The sequence below is a fragment of the Electrophorus electricus genome, chromosome 6 (assembly GCF_013358815.1).
Source record: "Electrophorus electricus isolate fEleEle1 chromosome 6, fEleEle1.pri, whole genome shotgun sequence".
NCBI lineage: Eukaryota > Metazoa > Chordata > Actinopteri > Gymnotiformes > Gymnotidae > Electrophorus > Electrophorus electricus.
Window position 1 is genome coordinate 21,837,955 of NC_049540.1, and position 17,359 is coordinate 21,855,313.

Consider the following 17,359-nt stretch of genomic DNA (forward strand, 5'->3'; position numbering starts at 1 on the left):
TGATAAGATAAACCCTGTAGTACAAACACTGTTCCTTCATGATGTGCCGCTTAATTTACACAACAAGCATATTATTTTACATATTATTTTTTTACACAAGCATTTTATACTGTACTGTATAAAGAAAGATCACTTGTATTTTTCATTATACCAGCTTCAAAAATGAACATAGAAGCTCAGAAATCTGTGCTTTGATGTCTTAGGTTAGTGTTTTCTATTTACTGTAGGCTTGTTAAACAGATAAAAAGGCACACTCTACTATATCTGTGTGTTAGTCATTGTTCCTGATAAGCACTGGTAGCCAACACTATTGTAAGGCATTTCCATCTTTCAATTGGAAACATTGTAGGTTTGTTTGTGCTGCCACTAACCACTCTAAATCAAGTGATTCATTCTAAACATGTACGAAGAGCAAACCAACACAGGAAAGTTCTGCAAAACCATAGGCAGAGACCAGAGCATGGTGTCACAATTTTTACACTTCTTACTCATTTGTCCGGACAGGATTGGTTTTGAAAGTTAATGTTGACAGTTTGAGATATTCTTACCTAAAATAATTGTTTTAAAACATTTCACATTTTCATAATATAGTTGACTATTCTATTAGTGTTTTTGTTGTGTTCCCTTGCTAATCTAAAAACAGTAACCAAAAAAAGTATCTGTTAAAATGTGCAGTTTTTGACATTTTACATAATCTCTTTAATGTAAAATCTTTTATCTTTGAAATCTTTAGATGGAAAACAACACAACATGTTCGTACAAGAATGATTAATTTGGAAAAACAAACAAACCAGAGACATTCTGATGACATAACTTTGACTAATCTCATGTGGTTATCAATACCAGCAAGACAAAAGAGTTATACACTGATTTCAGATAAAGTAGGGCAACACAGAAATGGTATTTTTTAAACTGACTTTTATTGATGGGTTTTAGGCATTATGCTGTCTGGCCCAGTTAAAATGTTAAAGATCAGGGCCTTACATATGGCCAATAAAACTCCATCACTTCCATGACTGGGGTCAGCTGCTGTACTCGGTTTGCAGGTTACAGGTTCCTGCTTACGGGAAAAATGATGGCAGTAATGCAGGCCCTGTTATTACACATGGACCACCCAATATATTTGAAACACCCACTTTGTACCTATACTCACTGGCCACTTATTAGTTATACCTATACAATTACAGACTGTGCCTGATATGGATCCATGCACATAATCTCAGCAATTCTTGATCTTGACTGGACAGTTTCTAATCACAGGACCACTGCATGCCAGATATTATTTGATAAAGTTCTGTCTGCAGCTGCAGACAGATGGGCATGTTTTTGAGAGCACTGGTTGACTGTAAGCCCTTCAAATGTTCATAAGCGCCAGTGTGAAAAAGTAGTTTTATGACTGGGATATTGGGATAGGGCTTTGGACAACTTCCATGCATGGCCTCAAATACACACCAGTGGCCTGCAATCTGCAGACAAATCTTATTGTAATATATGTGGGGAGCAGAGCTCTCTCAAAAGCAATAGGTCTGACAAGATGGTGGCACAGTTGTGAGTGTTGGGCTAGTATGAGCTTAATAAATAATGATCTCACTTAATTCTAATAAAAGCACTTTTTAAGTAAAATGGTTAGTGAGTATATTAACAGGCTGGTTTTCATCATTATGGTATTACTGCATACCACTGATTCATAGATAATGAACCTCACTCGTCCGTGGTCCCTAGGGAAGGACACATGCCACCTTATGTTAAAGAACATCTTCTCCTGTGCCTTGTACACTAGATTAAATGAACAGGTATTGTTTGAGTAGGATCCAAACATACTGAAAGCCTGAAATCATTGAACACCTGGTTGGTTATAACATATTAACTTCTCATGTAGACTATATATTGCAATGTACACTACATTCTCTGTTTACTATAGTATGTGTTAATTCAGTATTGCTAATTTTGCTGCACTGGTGAAGTACTGGCACTGCAGCAAAAATGTCAATAATTAAAATAAAATAAAATAAAAATAAATAAGTAAATAAAATCTAAAAAGTTTTAAAATACTTGTAAAGCAATGCTTTCAGATAGTCAGATTTATGAAAACGTCATGTGAAGTAAAATGATAATAATCTACTCTTCCACTTTCATAACATATTTTTCAGTATAGATGCAAAACTGGAATTTATGCAAAATCATATGCCGGGAAAGCGGACACCAGAGTAGGAGTGAAGCCTGAGAGTGCCCTATAATAAACTTGATAAAACCCTCTTATGAAGCTCCTGCGTAGGCGAACTGAACACTTAAGTACGAACTAGAAAGGCTGCGGGAATTCCCAGTACTGAACTTTTTTACGCCCACATGGACATATTCATAGCCTCACTTTAGCAAACTTCCTCAAATATGCCGTTAAGCCATACTTCCTCTCTTAGGGGTGCACTCACTTCCTACATAGTTCAATAACCACATCCACTGTAGAGTGAGCGTTGTCGGAAGGATCTGCTACTCGCACTGGGATAACAAATCTAAAGAAGAGTATGTTTGGTAAGATACATTCGTTTATACAAAGTTGTGGTATGCTGTAAAAGTCTTAAGTTAGACCGCGTGATTGCTTCTAGGTAACATCTTGTCGTAATTTATCCCGGGCGTTGACGTCTGCCTCAGTCCGCTTGCCAAAGTAGGAGATCAGCTGCGTACGAGCGCCACTGAGATCTATACAATTCCCTAGTTAAGTTATTTTAATTAAGAAAAAATGTTGCTTATATTAGCCCGTCTCGAGGATTTATCTAAGCAGGGCGATAAAGAGATTCGATAGAGTTCAATCCAAAGTCAGCTAGGTGCCACTCCCAGTGTAACGCAACAGTTTTGCGTTAAGAGCCAATCAAGACTGATAATTTGTGGATTAAAAGCAATCTGGATAGAATGGCTTGCGCACATTCATCTTCTGTCTTCATCTCAAACATCTGTAAACAACACGACAGTTGTCAGTTACTCTGCCACTACATTTGTTTAATCTGTTAAATAGGTTTAGTCACTTATTGTCATGAAGTTATAGTTTATGATATGCAAGTAGAAGTGTCGACTACATTCAGACAGAAAAGGGACACACAACAGACTTTGGCTTTTGAGTGAGGAACAGACACTGGCTTTTCAATGAGGAAAAGTGGAACTGCCCACACTGACATCTAAATCCTAAACATCGCAAGAGGTCACTGTTTGTTACTGTCAAAACATTGTAAAGTCGATTCATCTTAATCAGACAGATTAAGAACAATCTATATTTGTATTAGGAACAGTCTGCTTTGCTGTTGCAAAGTATTAACACCCTTGTGTTTTGGCTGATTATGCTAGTTCCAAGCGTAAAATGGAATTAAACTTAATTTAAAAATAATTTGCTCAAAGTTTGTTATTCTTGGGGGCAGATACTAAAAGGGAGTTCCTTATTAAGACTTCCTCTTAACACACAACCTGCCTTGCCCCAGTAGGTTTATAGATAGATAGATAGATAGATAGATAGATAGATAGATAGATAGATAGATAGATAGATAGATAGATAGATAGATAGATAGATAGATAGATAGATAGATTGTGAGTGATAGAAAGATAGATTGATAGTGAGTATAGATAGATACTGAAAGCTCATGTATATATGATCAAATGGGACATTTTGGAAATGTAGATGTGTCATTTCTTCAAATCACAACATTATTTAGAATTTTACATTTCTTAGAGCAAGAAACAAATTTATATATTTAAGTTAAATTTGTAAACCTCAAATGAGTGAATTAAATACATTTCTATACATTAGTACTATAAAGTCTGTGAGTGGGATTTAATAAAGAAGTGGTTAGGAACGCACATTTTCAGCAGACGCTTCCAGTTTCTATTACTTTTCAAAGGACAGTTGCAAGATATAGTTCTCTTTTGGATTTTTAGGTACATGTTGCATCAATCTAGTATCTCAATTTAATTCATCCAGAACTTTTAAAATGGCCAACAAAGTTTTAAAATTAAACTTAAACTGCTTGTTTTCATTGAACTAATTTAAATATTATAGATGATAAATCTGTTTAGGTGAACAGATTTCTTTTCTTTTTTTGTACTATTGTTTTCTTTTCTCTCCTGGTTATCATTAAGATCCTAAGTATTTCAGCATATCTTTTCAGCAGTCACTGTGTCAATTTTGATGCCATTACTAATATTTCCTGTCAATGCACGGTAAACATTTTGCCACCTTAAAACATGCTGTATATTTACTACACCTAAATGTTTTATATGAACCTCAAATAAAATTATACATGAACTGGAACATTTAAGTGAATAATGTAATAAGTGGTAATAAGTGAAGAATTCTGTCCCACCCTCTTTCTCTTCTTTTATGTGTTATACTGCCACTCTTTAAGTTATGGCAGGCCAGTGCTGCTGTAGCCAGTAACAGTGACAGAGGGAGAGGGTCTAGGCTGACTGTGTTGTTTCACTAAGCTCTTGGCTCACTAACCCCGAAAGACTAATGCCTTAAAGAAGAGGGTTGGGCTCTCTCCCCTGTCCCTTGAGATTGGGCAGAGTCTGTCTTGCTTCATTCTCCCGCGAGCAATTATCTGCTGGACTCCAGGACTCTGAAAAAAAGAAAGAATAAAGACAGAGTGGGAGTGACAGTGATTTTGTTTTTAATTTATAACCCTTCAAGCTGTTGTAACTGCAAACTCATTAGAATTCTTCTTTGCTCAAGTATTTCTTTGCATGGAAAGCTTTTGCCAAAAGGTAATAAGAAGCAAATAAGAAAATTTAAATGTACAGACAAAAATGGCTTTAGGTCTTGTCTGAATTAAACACAGAAGAGATGAGCAGGTAGGGGTAATCTTAGATAAGTGATTCTGTATTGCCCCTAATAACACAGACATTTTCCATGTAATTTGTAATAAAAATCACATTCCTTTTAAAAGGATTAACATCAATATGGTTAAGGCATCCACAAATGTATTAATTCTGTAAACTTATTGGACATTTCTGTAAACCGTTAAATATATATTATATAAATGATAAATATAAATATAAATGATCTCTTATTAAAGTGTTATCTAGAACAATATGTGACTTCAGATAACAGTTATACAGTAGAGAAGAACAGCCTGTGTAACTACAATTTGATTTGAGAACAAAACCCCCACAAGAATATTAGAAGGCAGATGTAGATAAATATAGCGTGCTAAGATGATATGAGCTTTATTTTAAACTTTCTATGGGAAATCCTGCATTTCAGTTTTCAGAGTGTATTACACAAAATACTAACATTGCAAAGAGAAGTGAGTAGAAGTGGTTTAATCAAACCATATATTCAAAATGACATATCATAAAAAGACAAATGACCTCAACACAATGCATATTTGCATGAACACAAATATAAGGTTTCCCAGTAGCTTTTCAATATTGCTATGTAGCCAGTCAGTCTAACACAATACAAGAAATCTCCACCCATTTGTCTATCCATCTGTTCGATTATTTGTTAGTCTATCCATCCAGGCATCCAAAAAGCATGCATTTACTCATTTATTTGTCTTAACCAGGACATTAATTATCCTGATTTGCTAAGTTAATATTTACCCACTTTCTAATAATCTTGTTCTCAGCCCATAAACTACTGGTTTTGTGCGCTTGATGACTGACAGTGATTTGCTGTGTCTCCTCTTTCTTCCATTAGACTGAGTGCTCCATCCTTCCAGCATGCAGAGCATCAAGTGTGTAGTGGTGGGAGATGGTGCGGTGGGGAAGACATGCTTGCTCATCTCTTACACCACTGGAGCCTTCCCCAAAGAGTACATCCCTACTGTGTTTGACAACTACAGTTCCCAGGTCAGTGTGGATGGGCGAACCATCAGCCTCAACCTGTGGGACACAGCAGGCCAGGAGGAATATGACCGTCTGCGCACGCTCTCTTACCCCCAGACCAACGTCTTCGTCATTTGCTTCTCCATATCCAGCCCACCCTCCTATGAGAATGTCAAGCACAAGTGGCACCCTGAGGTGACACACCACTGCCCCAATGTGCCCATTCTGCTGGTGGGGACCAAGAGCGATCTGCGCAATGACCCTGAGCTGCTAAAGAAGCTAAAGGAGCAGAACCAGGCACCCATCACAAATCAGCAGGGTCAGGCGCTTGCCCGGCAGATCCACGCTGTCAAATACATGGAGTGCTCTGCGCTCAACCAGGAGGGAATCAAGGACGTGTTCGCTGAGGCTGTTCGTGCCTTCCTCAACCCTCAGCCCACTGCAACGAAAAGGCACTGTGTTCTACTCTGAGAATGGAGGGTATAGAGTTATTTTGAATTTGACAGAGAATTGTATAGTAATGATGTTATAGGAAATGTATGAAATCTAAGCCATTTGTGACCCAGAATCAAAAACTTTTGTTAAGACAGATTGAGCAACAGACATACTATAGAAAAGAATTTAAATAATAAGAGGAATGTGCCCTTTATTTACATAAAGATGACAATAAATATTGTCCTCACTTCAGACAGATAGACTAAGATAAGGTTGATACATTGACAGACAGATACTTGTCAAATGTGTGGAGCTACCTGTATGTTCTTCATAAATATATTTTTCTTAAAGGCTCAGTGAACCTAAGGCTTAGTGACTTAGGTTAGTGACTATTATTTTTCCAAAATATAAACAAACATACAAAAATTCCCCACTCATACGGTAAAGTGTGGCTAGTCTGAAGATTAAATAATGTAAAGCATTTGTTTGTTTTTTTTGTTAAAGCTTTTTGGTCACTGCATAATTCCATTTGTTATTTCCTTTGCAATTGCATAATTCGTTATATGTTGGTTCTGTTGTCTTTAGTTGTTTCAAACTGTGGAAAACAGTCCAAACTTTTGCCTTATATTGTTGACAGACAGAGAGCGAATAGGACATGCCAGCAGAAAAGGGCATTTGAAACATACACTTAGGCACTATTGGCACTGTTTTACAGAATCATATTCTGATGGTTTTAGAGAGATGTTATGACCTTAAGAGACAATTGTACACCTTGAAACATATCTGAAAAATATATAGTACTAAATGTTTTTACCATTTTCAAAGAGGGTTTCTATCAGCTTTATCAGTGAACTCGTTTCTCAAAACATGGATCTGAAATTTTCCTTTTTTCATTCTAGTACATGTATCACAAAGCTTTTAAGATCTAAAGGTGATTGTTGAGATATGTAAATATATCTCTAGGAGAACTGGCCTGTAATATGTTTGTTGACTGTGGTCGTTAAACTTCTACTAGATTTCAGATGCAAGAATGCTTGTGTCTCTGTCTACAGTCTCAGTAGTTTCTGCATGGAACCTCCAGTTTTACACTGACCACACTACTTCCTTATTCCCTACAAGCCTCTTGGCAGTCTATTCAGGAAGTAAAAGTTCCAGTGTGCATTGCTGTCATTTCTACTCACTTACTGTTTCCCAGCAAATCAGGGTGGGGCTTAGTTGGGAAACAGCTAGAATTAGAAACTCTCAGCACTTGATGACTGATTTGGAATAAACTCATATTAGCTAATACTTCTAGCTAATAGTTACCCTGTGACTACAAAAGTGTTTTTTTTCTCATCATGTTTATTGCTTACTAAAAGTTGCTCCAGAAGACATTTCTATAGAGAAAACTTACCTGTTCATGAGCCAATATAAATTTATGTTCAGACTATAATACCAGTAACTGTAAATGCAGTGTCTAAACATTCTAAATCAGTTACAAATATATTTTTCTTTTACTGCTAACAAAACCATGGAGGACTTGCTAAATATCCATTATTTAGACAACCCATTGTGGCTCTGTGAATTCTGATTGAGTAGTTCCAACTGAATCTAATTCAGGATGAGTGCTTGAGATTAACACTCCACACCATATCTGGCTCTACTAGTCTGACATCAACCTTCCTTTGAAACAGCATATAGTTGGCTGTATGCATGCAACCAACCTACTGTTGATGTCATATTTCAAAGCAGGAGCCCAGTAAACTCTGCTGAGAGAATTTTTCATAAAGAGGCTATTATAGGGCCAGAGTTATTTCTCTCTCTTTTTCTCACTTAGTTATATATTGTGAATGGTTGCTTTTTACATTCTTTGCTATGGTACCATGTTCTGGTGTTTATTGTGCTAATCAAATTTTCCAAATGTCTTGCCATCAAATAAAGTTTAACAATATAATTAGACTTAATTGAACCGTATTTATAATATCTAACTGCTTACATAATGTAGATGAATGTTGAAACCATCCACAACTTGCATTCAAAGTCTATTATACACACTGAAAAACCAGATAAACAACATGATATTGTTTAAAAAGTTGGTTCCTGGATATGAGTTTTGTGTATAGTGAGCAAGATTTGTAGTTGCATGAATTGCACAACCTGGCCATAATAGGGTTTTACACAAAGAAAATTACATTTGAATTTATTTAGCCTTGAAGACAAAGCACTCCAATCTGAGGTGGGCTGGGGGTAGGGGGGTTGGGGGGCGGCAGGACGTAGAGCAGCCTCTCTGTCATTGTGTCACAGATAAACAAGCTGGGCTGACTAGCTAAGAAAAGCTTGGCTTTTCCTCAGTCTGGGACCATGCTGTGTGTATGTCAGGGTGTTCCATGGGAAACAAAATTCCTCCTGGAAGCAGCAGAGGCAGGCAAAGGTGTATGCTTCCACAGCCTTCCACCCTGACCCATCTGCACTCACATGCCTTGCCAGCCTGGACCTTTCTGTCTCTAGAACCTTAATTTGATTCTGAAGGGATGTTAAGCAGTTATTTTACCAATGAATACTAGATCAGGAGTCATATTACCTTCCATTTAGCCTATTGTCTGTCTTAGTTTTGTTAGTCATATGTTAAAGGATAACTGTAATTTATTCACCTAAATTTGTTTTGAATGTGTGTTTTATTGCAAATAAAGTAAATGCAGCTTTGATGTCATGCCTTGTAAAATGAAGGTACCTTGTTACATTGAACTTACTGTCATTATGGACCATAGCTTTCTTCATAATAATCCTATTTGTTTATATTGAATAATAAATAAGCCATATTTGAAACATAATTAATATATTGCAAAGCTGTAATAAAGAAAAAAAAATAAGTTAATATTATTTTAAACAACTTAAAGTTGCATGTTTTTCAATCAAAAATGTCTTAACTCTGTATTATTCTTGCCTTTGTCCACAGACCAGACCATTAAACAGAAGAATTGACTAAATGTTAAAGCTTTTTGACATTTTAAACTAAGCTAGGTTTATCCACTGATTCATGTAGTGACTGTGTTCAGCCAGAGATGAGTATACAGACTGAAAGAGGAAGACTCTATGCTCAGGCATATTTAAATAGATTTCCATCTTTGACTCTGTTACTGACTGAATTTTTAACATGAGATTAATGGGAGGGGCACCAGACTGTAATATCTATGCTATATCTTTCTATGGTACACAACTCTTTTCTTCCTTCTTTTTGCCTCCTCTGTTATCTAGAGCTGACTCCTTTGCACTGAGTGATTATTATCTAGATCCGACTCCTTTGCACTGAGTGATTATTATCTAGATCCGACTCCTTTGCACTGAGTGATTAGACCGTTTATAGAATTCACATAAAAGACATTTAATATTGCCACCCTCTGAAATATGAAAGTTTTGATCATCTAAAACTTGAGGCGGGTGGGGTGTCAGGTTGTCAGTACTGAGGACTACTGCCACTTCTTTTATCTTATCTACTCAGGTATTTTTGTCTCTTTGTGGTACAAAGGCGGTCAAAGGAATTCAACAATGGTGGAATTTCCTCAACAGAAAACTAAAGTAGCCAATGTCCTGTATGTGTGTCCCTGCACACAAGTAAAAAAATCTGCCACAATTCAGCATGATCCAGTCCCTCATCATCCTAGTTTTCCCTCTCCTCTGAAATGTACAGTTCACTGCATTTTTATCAGGCATCAACTTGACCGTTAACATATTTCTTGATTGATTTTAATATCTATGCTAAAATCCTAATATCACTATTTATGCCTGAGCACATCCCTCAGAATGATGAGAATGGCTTTCACTTGCACTTGTGAATGAAACTGCAATGTGGTCAGCCAACTTGCTTGGTTGACCAGTTATTTGACAGTGAAATGAGCTCTCAGTTCTTTCATTTGTTTTTCAGGTGATGACAGGGTGCATTGTCCAGGCAGTTTCATTCATTTGTTTACCTGCTCCATGAACAAGCTCTTATCCAAGTCTATTTGATAAGACAGTAATACTATAATAACCAGACAGCAGGTAAATGTATTTTAAATATAGTGCTGCTATTTTATCAGCAGAAGGATGTCATGAAGTACACCTACTATCTATTTAAAGTTTTTTCAGGGAACCTTTTACTTTACCCCACTACAGTTACTAACATGTCTAGTCACTGGGTGTCTATAATCTTTCACGGAGTAACAAGATTATGGTCTAATTTGTCAGTATACATAATTCTCCTGGGGATTAATCTTAACCTGTCAGTAAACAGGTCTTCTTATACTTCTATTGATAAAAAATATAAATATTCTAACTCTTTCACTTAAAATGTGAAATGTGGTCCTTTTGACTATTGTAAATAAATGTTCACTAATGTGTGTTAAAGAGATTAAGGAAAATAACTATGATCATAGAAAGTACAATTCCATAGCAACAAATTACTGGACATTTTGTACAGAAATTTTTCAAAACCATTTGGTACATCATAACTAGAATGGCCAAAATGTAGTCACCATGATTAATGGTGAGTGCACTGTCTTCACTGATAAAACATAGAATGGTCCACGTGGAGAAGCATATTCAAAATATAATCTGATTATCGTACCTAACAGAGTAGTAATACAATACATGTGCACAATTAGCATAAGCAATTTGTATAAGATAACTTAGTGATGATCTATAGTGCCTATCAAATCAAAATAGTAGTCCCTGTTACATGACAGCATGGCGTGCTGTTTGTTTCACCATGTAAAACCAATTTATCAGTTTTAAATTGCCAATAAATGGAGTTATAAACATAAATCTATATTAGCTAACAAATTTTGCATAAATCATTGATTAAAAAAAAAAATCCAAAAATAAATAAATAAAAACAAAAACATGCAATAATGAAATGTCACATAATCTTAAACTGTTCTTGCTTATATGCCTATGTTAATGTTTTTAGCATTTAGATGCACTGGTAGTGATGGTTATGCTTGTGAAACAACTTTCTAAGGACACGACAGCATAATGCAAGCCACACTGTAGACCAAAGATACATTCCTAGGGTTGGGTGGGGCTTCAAAGATTCCATTGGCACAAAAAGGTTTTTTGCATCTAGTGAAAACTTGAAGATTTGTGATCAGTGCAGAAATCACATAACTATTTCTGTGGACGACACTACTGAATCAACACCCTTCTGCGTGGCTGGGCTCAGTTTCACTCTATGTGCCACCAAACAGAACTGCTCTTCCCTTTTAGGGTACAAGGGAAGGTTTTCCAATGAAGGTTTATTACTTCCTTTTTTCTATCAAATCATGCAATCCTATCTGGGGCCAAAATGTGTCTGATGGACACTACACCATTGAGCAGCTCATCAAGCATTTTGAATACGTGTGTGATTCCCAGAATGTAGATCAGATACTAATCAGTCACTATAGTAAAAATGCAGGCTACACTGGAGTTAATATATCATGTTGCATACAAAAAAGATACAGTTAGCTTGGCAAACACATCAATCAATTTTTTTTGTACATGTATAAACTTTCCAAGATATCAAACATTTTCTTTTCAAATCAGAATCACAAAGTACAGTAAATCACCAACATTGTAATTAATTTTTATCTTCAGAGTTCCTGTGGTTCTCATGATAAAGTAGTAATTTTTTGAGCATCAGTTGTGCTTGCCCTCAGGTGGTGTTGTCACCATAATCTCCTTATTTCCAAAGTCCAAGAAGGCAGTCATATGGAAGGCCATGTTGGAGAGCACTACCAGGTACTCAAAAAGAGCAAAGAGGGTGTAAACTTAGAAAAGAAAGAAGAAAATCATTAGAAAATTTCCAGATGTTGAAATAATTAGGTATTAGTATAGTTGAATGTTGTTCCATCGGTAAATGCTAAAAGATTAACACATGCCCCAAAGCAGGTATACCCAACCATTGTCGACTTCAGATTCCAGCAGAATCTGGTGAATTCTGTTTTCAAACACAAAACCCTACCAGTTAATCACTGGGTAGAAAGTGTTTTAGAGCAGGGAAATGACCAAACTTTGCTGGACTCCAGCCTTCTTATTTTCTTTTAGGACAATATAGTAAATATATTTAAGGGTGTGACTTCCTAATGTTGTTAAATTTGATATAGTACCATACAGTAGCATGCCAGTTGTAATTCCTGGGTGTGTTAAAAACACCAGGCATCTGCAGAATCTCAGTGCTCTATGCTTGAGAATTCACCAGGAAAGGCAGCCAAATTTTATTTAATATCAAATGGTTTGAAGCTCAAATGATTAAACAAGATAAAGAAGTGCTAACTAAAAAGATAAAATGTAAGTAAACTAAATATTTAAATAATGTGCTGTATATTTTGCATTATGTTATGGCTTTCAGCAGGGCTATAATTTAGCTATAACTTGAATACTGTAGCAGCTAGTCATATGCTTAAATAGCTCCTATATGGAGGTCCTTAGCACTGAGCTTCAAAGTTCAGTAGCTGGACCCTCCTACTAATTTTAAATGATACACAGAAAACAGCCAAGATGTTGAACTTACTTCCTGGTTCACAATACTTGTTGTGTCGCCAGTAGAAATAGCCCGCAATTGTACAGCAGCCAATGTTAAAAAGGAAGAGGCGGTTCTTATAGCGGGATGATGTCACTTCCTGTTTAAGAGACCAAGAGAAGGAAATTGAGAGATGCGATGAAAAAAATGAGAACAAACCACCTTAGAAAGAAAGGGATGGGCATGAAATAATTGAATATTTCACCACTTCTCCTCTGCAACTTGTCATGGTGCAAGCAGCTGCTGAGAGGTTCTGTAAATGCTCAGTCTATCTAAACCACTTCCCTTGCACATTACACATTTCATACAAAGTGCATGCACTTTCACAGCCTTAAAATAAAGAACCACTGCGGTCTTTAACACATCTACTCCCAGTTCACATCTATGCTCTCAGTATCACAGTATCACAAATGCATGCTATTATTTTAGAAGTCAAGTATTAAAAAAATGTAACTTCAAATAAAAAAGCCACACCCACAGTTAAGAAAGTATAATTATAGGATATAAGAACTACTCATTTCAGTATCCAAAATATGGAATTGAAGCAGAGCAACACAAATTGTTAATCTGTTCAGTTACTGGTGTACTCAGCAGAGTAGAGAACAAGTTGACATATTTGCACTGTAATTATGACTACATAAACAGTGCCTAAACAGTGCCCCCTGGTGGTAATATAGTAGCAGGCGTGGACAAAGAATTAGAGCAGGACAGAGAGACAAACAAGTTTAAAAATAAGGATTATATTACCTCAGAACTAAGGTTGCGCTTCGGAATCACCTGCCACAGTCCGCAGGTGAACAGCATGTGGAGCAGAGAGCTCACAATGAACATAATGAAGCCCGTCTTATGGAGACCTGAAGATTAAACACATACCTGCCTGCTTAGTAAGCAGTCACTCTGTTTTATGGTCATTTGGCACAAATTAATATCTGTGATATGTGTAAAATATTCAAAAAGGTGCCTTGGCCACTTCATATAAGCAGCTAAATAATGTATGTGTTGTATCATTAGTCTTAAATTGGGTCTACCTTGGGCTGCAAGTTGTAAACTAGGTTAAAAAGTACTGTTTATCTCTCCTGCCTTAATGCATATGTAATTACTTTCCGTTCAAGACCCAAATCGAGTCCTTGGATGCCACCACAAAGGTACAAGCAGCAGTACAAGCAACTGTTTTCCAAAGCACGATGACTGGCCCAATTGTACTAAGGTACTCAAGAAAAGTGAATAGAGTACAGGCTCTGATTAAGGCTTGTGTATAGCATGCACATGAAAACAAGAGTGAAGCATTCAGCAGTATTCCATTATGCATTTTAGGACAAACTAGATTCACAACCTGCATTAAAACACACTCACTGTACGTTTCAGCAGAGCAGACATAGGTAAGCAGCAGCAGGCCCACATTCTCACTGAGGGCACAGAGGAGAGTGAAGATGTTCAGCAGCTGTTTCACGAGCTTCTTGGAAAACCACCTTCGGTAGAAGCTGAAGTAGGCAGCCGCCACCAGAAAGCGGGGGGCGGAGTGCAGGCCGATGCAGAACCGCCAGATGTAACGCTCTGGCGTGAGACTAAGGGCTGCACTGATGGACGGGAGGTAGTTACTGACCTGCAGAAGAGCAGTCACTTGGTATTTAGGAAAGGCTGCTGGATGCTAAGTTTGACTCTACTTGGTAATTCAATAATAACTGGTAGTTATAATACATGACTTAAGATGTAAATTCATTGGTACTACTATCAGGGTATTGTTTAAGAATATTCTTAGTATTTGGCTAGACACTGATAGTTTTCAAAGCAGAGGTACAACATGAACAGAACTAGCGAAATGTTTGGTGCCATTATACTGAGAACCAAATAATGGCCAACGACTGCTATTCCAACAAGAGTCCTATGAGCTTTCTGAACTTAAAATTATCGGTCTGGGTATAAAAGTTTATTTACGTGTCACTTAAAACAAAGGTAGGGCTTAACTGAGTATACACACCTGACAGTGGGTATTGGTAGCTTCACTGAAGTGATAAAACAGCGAAACTGTGATGCAACTGACGAAACCAACAAGGGGCAAACAGACCGTTACAACGATGAAGAAGGTGAATGGCACCCGTATGAGAAGTTGGTCACGGTCAAAACTTCCGTAGGGCACTGGTAGCATACTGTAAACGACACTCACTATCTGGCTAGCTTACCTAGCTAGTTATTGCTCTCATTGTGCCTTGTACGGGTAACAAATATAAATAACTACGATTGGCATTCCGCACTCCATTTCATGCTATTGAGTCGGCCAGTTCGCTCGCTAGCTAATTACATACCTCGCATTTCCTAATTACATTTTAGGGAAATTAACTCCCAACACTGAAATTACATCACAGGTTAGAATACAGCTAGATCCCATACCGATAGCTAGCTAGTTAGCTTAGCTAGCTTCGTTTATAACTAGATAGCTACGTTAGTATGTCGGACTGCAAAATACAACTAAAACGAAGTTAGGTAACATCCACCAGAACCAGCAAATTAGTGGTAAATATATAAGTACTTTAGCTATCTGTCTCACTTCACATTAACTAGCTAACAGGTTACAGTTACACACAGCGTCTGCCAAAAAAAAAAAAAAGCGGATAGTGACAACGGTAATACAATTTCCGGCTACGTTAAAGAACGAACTTCAAACTAAAAGTCCTTACAAAATAAGAACAATATTAACCCATTTATGTATGAACTATTAGAAGCGTTTAACCTTATAACTGGCTTCCTTAGTTGCTTTTTATATGGATGATGATGTTAACAAATATTTTTGCAATCTACTTTTTTTAATGGATGCACAAATATGCACCATATAATGTACACCATGTGACAGTACCGAAAGAAAAAAGAAAAATACAATTTTGCAAAATTATATATTTGAATATATATTTGAATTGAATTCTATATCACAGATTACTTCTATGATTGCATAATGTCCACTGCAATGTTGTGAAGAGATATCTCTGCATCATTACTTCATACCTATATGCTCAAGATACACTCAATGGCATCAAAGAGATGCAAAGATAACTAGAAAGTAAAGTTTGTGAACAAACTTTGCATTAGTTTCCAAATCTTATTGTTACAGCAAATTTATGACTGTGTTAACTGTGTTAGATTAATGTACTTAAAATTAAAAGAGTTTAAGAAATGATTTTCACCTGGAGAATGGAGGGATGGTAGAAGTGATAGATAGATGAGAGTCAAGAGTATAAAATGCAGCTTGCTGTGTGGGATCAGGTGTGCAGTATTTTTTAAAAATATGTTTGTTGGCAATATCTTGACAATTATGGGAGTTATAAAATAAATGGGATCCAATGTGAGGATGCAGGGATAAAAATATAGAAGGGGTAGACAGGTGAGTGTCATTAGTATAAAATGCAGTTTGGTGTTGGGGTCAGCTGTTGAATCACTTTACCAAGTTTGATGGCTGTAGTTTGATAATTAAACTTTGGTATAAAATCAATGCATTCCTATGGGAGGATGGAGGGATGAATAAAAGGATAGATGGTGTAGACATTTGCAGTGAGTATGAAGTGTAATTTGGTGCCTGGATTTAGCTGGTGAGTCTATTTACCAAGGCTGATGGCTCTATCTTGAAAATTAAGATTAGTAATAAAACCATACAGTTTCTATTGGAGGATGGAGGGATGAATGAAAGGATAAATGGATATATAGATGAATGCAGTCAGTATGAAATGCAGTTTGGTGCTTGGGCTTGGTTGTTCAGTCAGTAAAACAAATGTAATGGTTCTAATTTTAAAGCTGAAGGAATTATAAAATCAATGGAGATTTAAATGGTTTCAGTTCTATCTGGAAGGACGGTCCTATCGGGTAACATGGAGAGCAATCATATCCAAACCATGTACAGTTGTGGCCAAAAATTTTGAGACTAACAAATTTTGGTTTTCACAAAGTTTACTGCCTCAGTTTTTTTTTTTGGCAGATGTTTGTATGGTATAGTGAAGTACAATTAATAAGCATTTCATAAGTTTTTAAAAACATTTTTATTGACAAATACATTCAGTTTAATCAAAGACTTAGTATTTACAGTGTTGACTCTTCTTTTTAAGACTTCTGCAATACGCCTTGGCATGCTGGATATGAGCTTCTGGGCAAAATCTTGACTGATGGCAATCTATTCTTGCCTGATCAGTGTTTGGAGTTTCTGTGTTTTTGTTTGTTCACCCTCTTTTTGAGGATTTACCACAGGATCTCAATGGGTTTGAAATCTGGGGAGTTTCCTGGCCATGGATCCAAAATTTCAATGTTTTGTTCACTGAGCCACTTGGTTATCACTTTTACCTTGTGATATGGTGCTCTGTCATGCTGGAAAAAGCATTGTTCATCACCAAATTGCTCCTTGATTGTTGGGAGAAGTTGCTCTTGGAGAATGTTCTGATATCATTCATTATTCATGGCAGTGTTCTTAGGCAAAGTTTTGAGCACTGCGTCATGGATGACAGTCCACCACTTGAAGCTCAACCACATTAAAACCGAGCTTCTGTAAATCCCAGGTACTCCCAATCCTTACCATGACCTCACAGTTTCCTTTGAGAACTCCCTGGTATCACCATCCGAAGC

The 17,359-nt window shown here is 36.7% G+C and overlaps 2 protein-coding genes across 3 annotated transcripts; one reads left to right on the forward strand and one right to left on the reverse strand.

Annotated features, from left to right (window-relative positions):
• Positions 1-2,411: 2,411 nt before the first annotated feature.
• rhogb (ras homolog family member Gb) lies at positions 2,412-8,184 on the forward strand. Its single transcript, XM_027004021.2, has 2 exons — positions 2,412-2,529; positions 5,684-8,184. The coding sequence occupies exon 2, from the start codon at positions 5,707-5,709 to the stop codon at positions 6,280-6,282; it is 576 nt and encodes a 191-aa protein (XP_026859822.1). The 5' UTR covers positions 2,412-2,529; positions 5,684-5,706; the 3' UTR covers positions 6,283-8,184.
• Positions 8,185-10,270: 2,086 nt separating this feature from the next.
• Positions 10,271-15,355, reverse strand: pgap2 (post-GPI attachment to proteins 2). 2 transcript variants are annotated; one of them, XM_035526928.1, is made up of 5 exons: positions 14,739-15,355; positions 14,114-14,363; positions 13,508-13,614; positions 12,752-12,860; positions 10,271-11,982 (listed from the first exon to the last, which is right to left on the reverse strand). In XM_035526928.1, exons 1-5 carry the CDS (start codon positions 14,904-14,906, stop codon positions 11,921-11,923), a joined length of 696 nt encoding a protein of 231 aa, XP_035382821.1. In that variant the 5' UTR covers positions 14,907-15,355; the 3' UTR covers positions 10,271-11,920. The 2 variants fall into 2 exon arrangements, with proteins under 2 accessions (XP_035382821.1, XP_035382820.1); XM_035526927.1 differs by having other exon boundaries at positions 10,271-12,008.
• Between the last annotated feature and the right edge of the window lie 2,004 nt (positions 15,356-17,359).

Coding starts and splice junctions, on each gene's coding strand:
- rhogb (XM_027004021.2), top strand. CDS start 5,707: ATGCAGAGCATCAAGTGTGTAGTGGTGGGAGATGGTGCGGTGGGGAAG.
- pgap2 (XM_035526927.1), bottom strand. CDS start 14,906: ATGCTACCAGTGCCCTACGGAAGTTTTGACCGTGACCAACTTCTCATA. Junction 13,615..14,113: donor CTGCTCTGCTGAAACGTACA/GTGAGTGTGTTT, acceptor TTTAATCTTCAG/GTCTCCATAAGACGGGCTTC. Junction 12,861..13,507: donor AGCGCAACCTTAGTTCTGAG/GTAATATAATCC, acceptor TCTCTTAAACAG/GAAGTGACATCATCCCGCTA.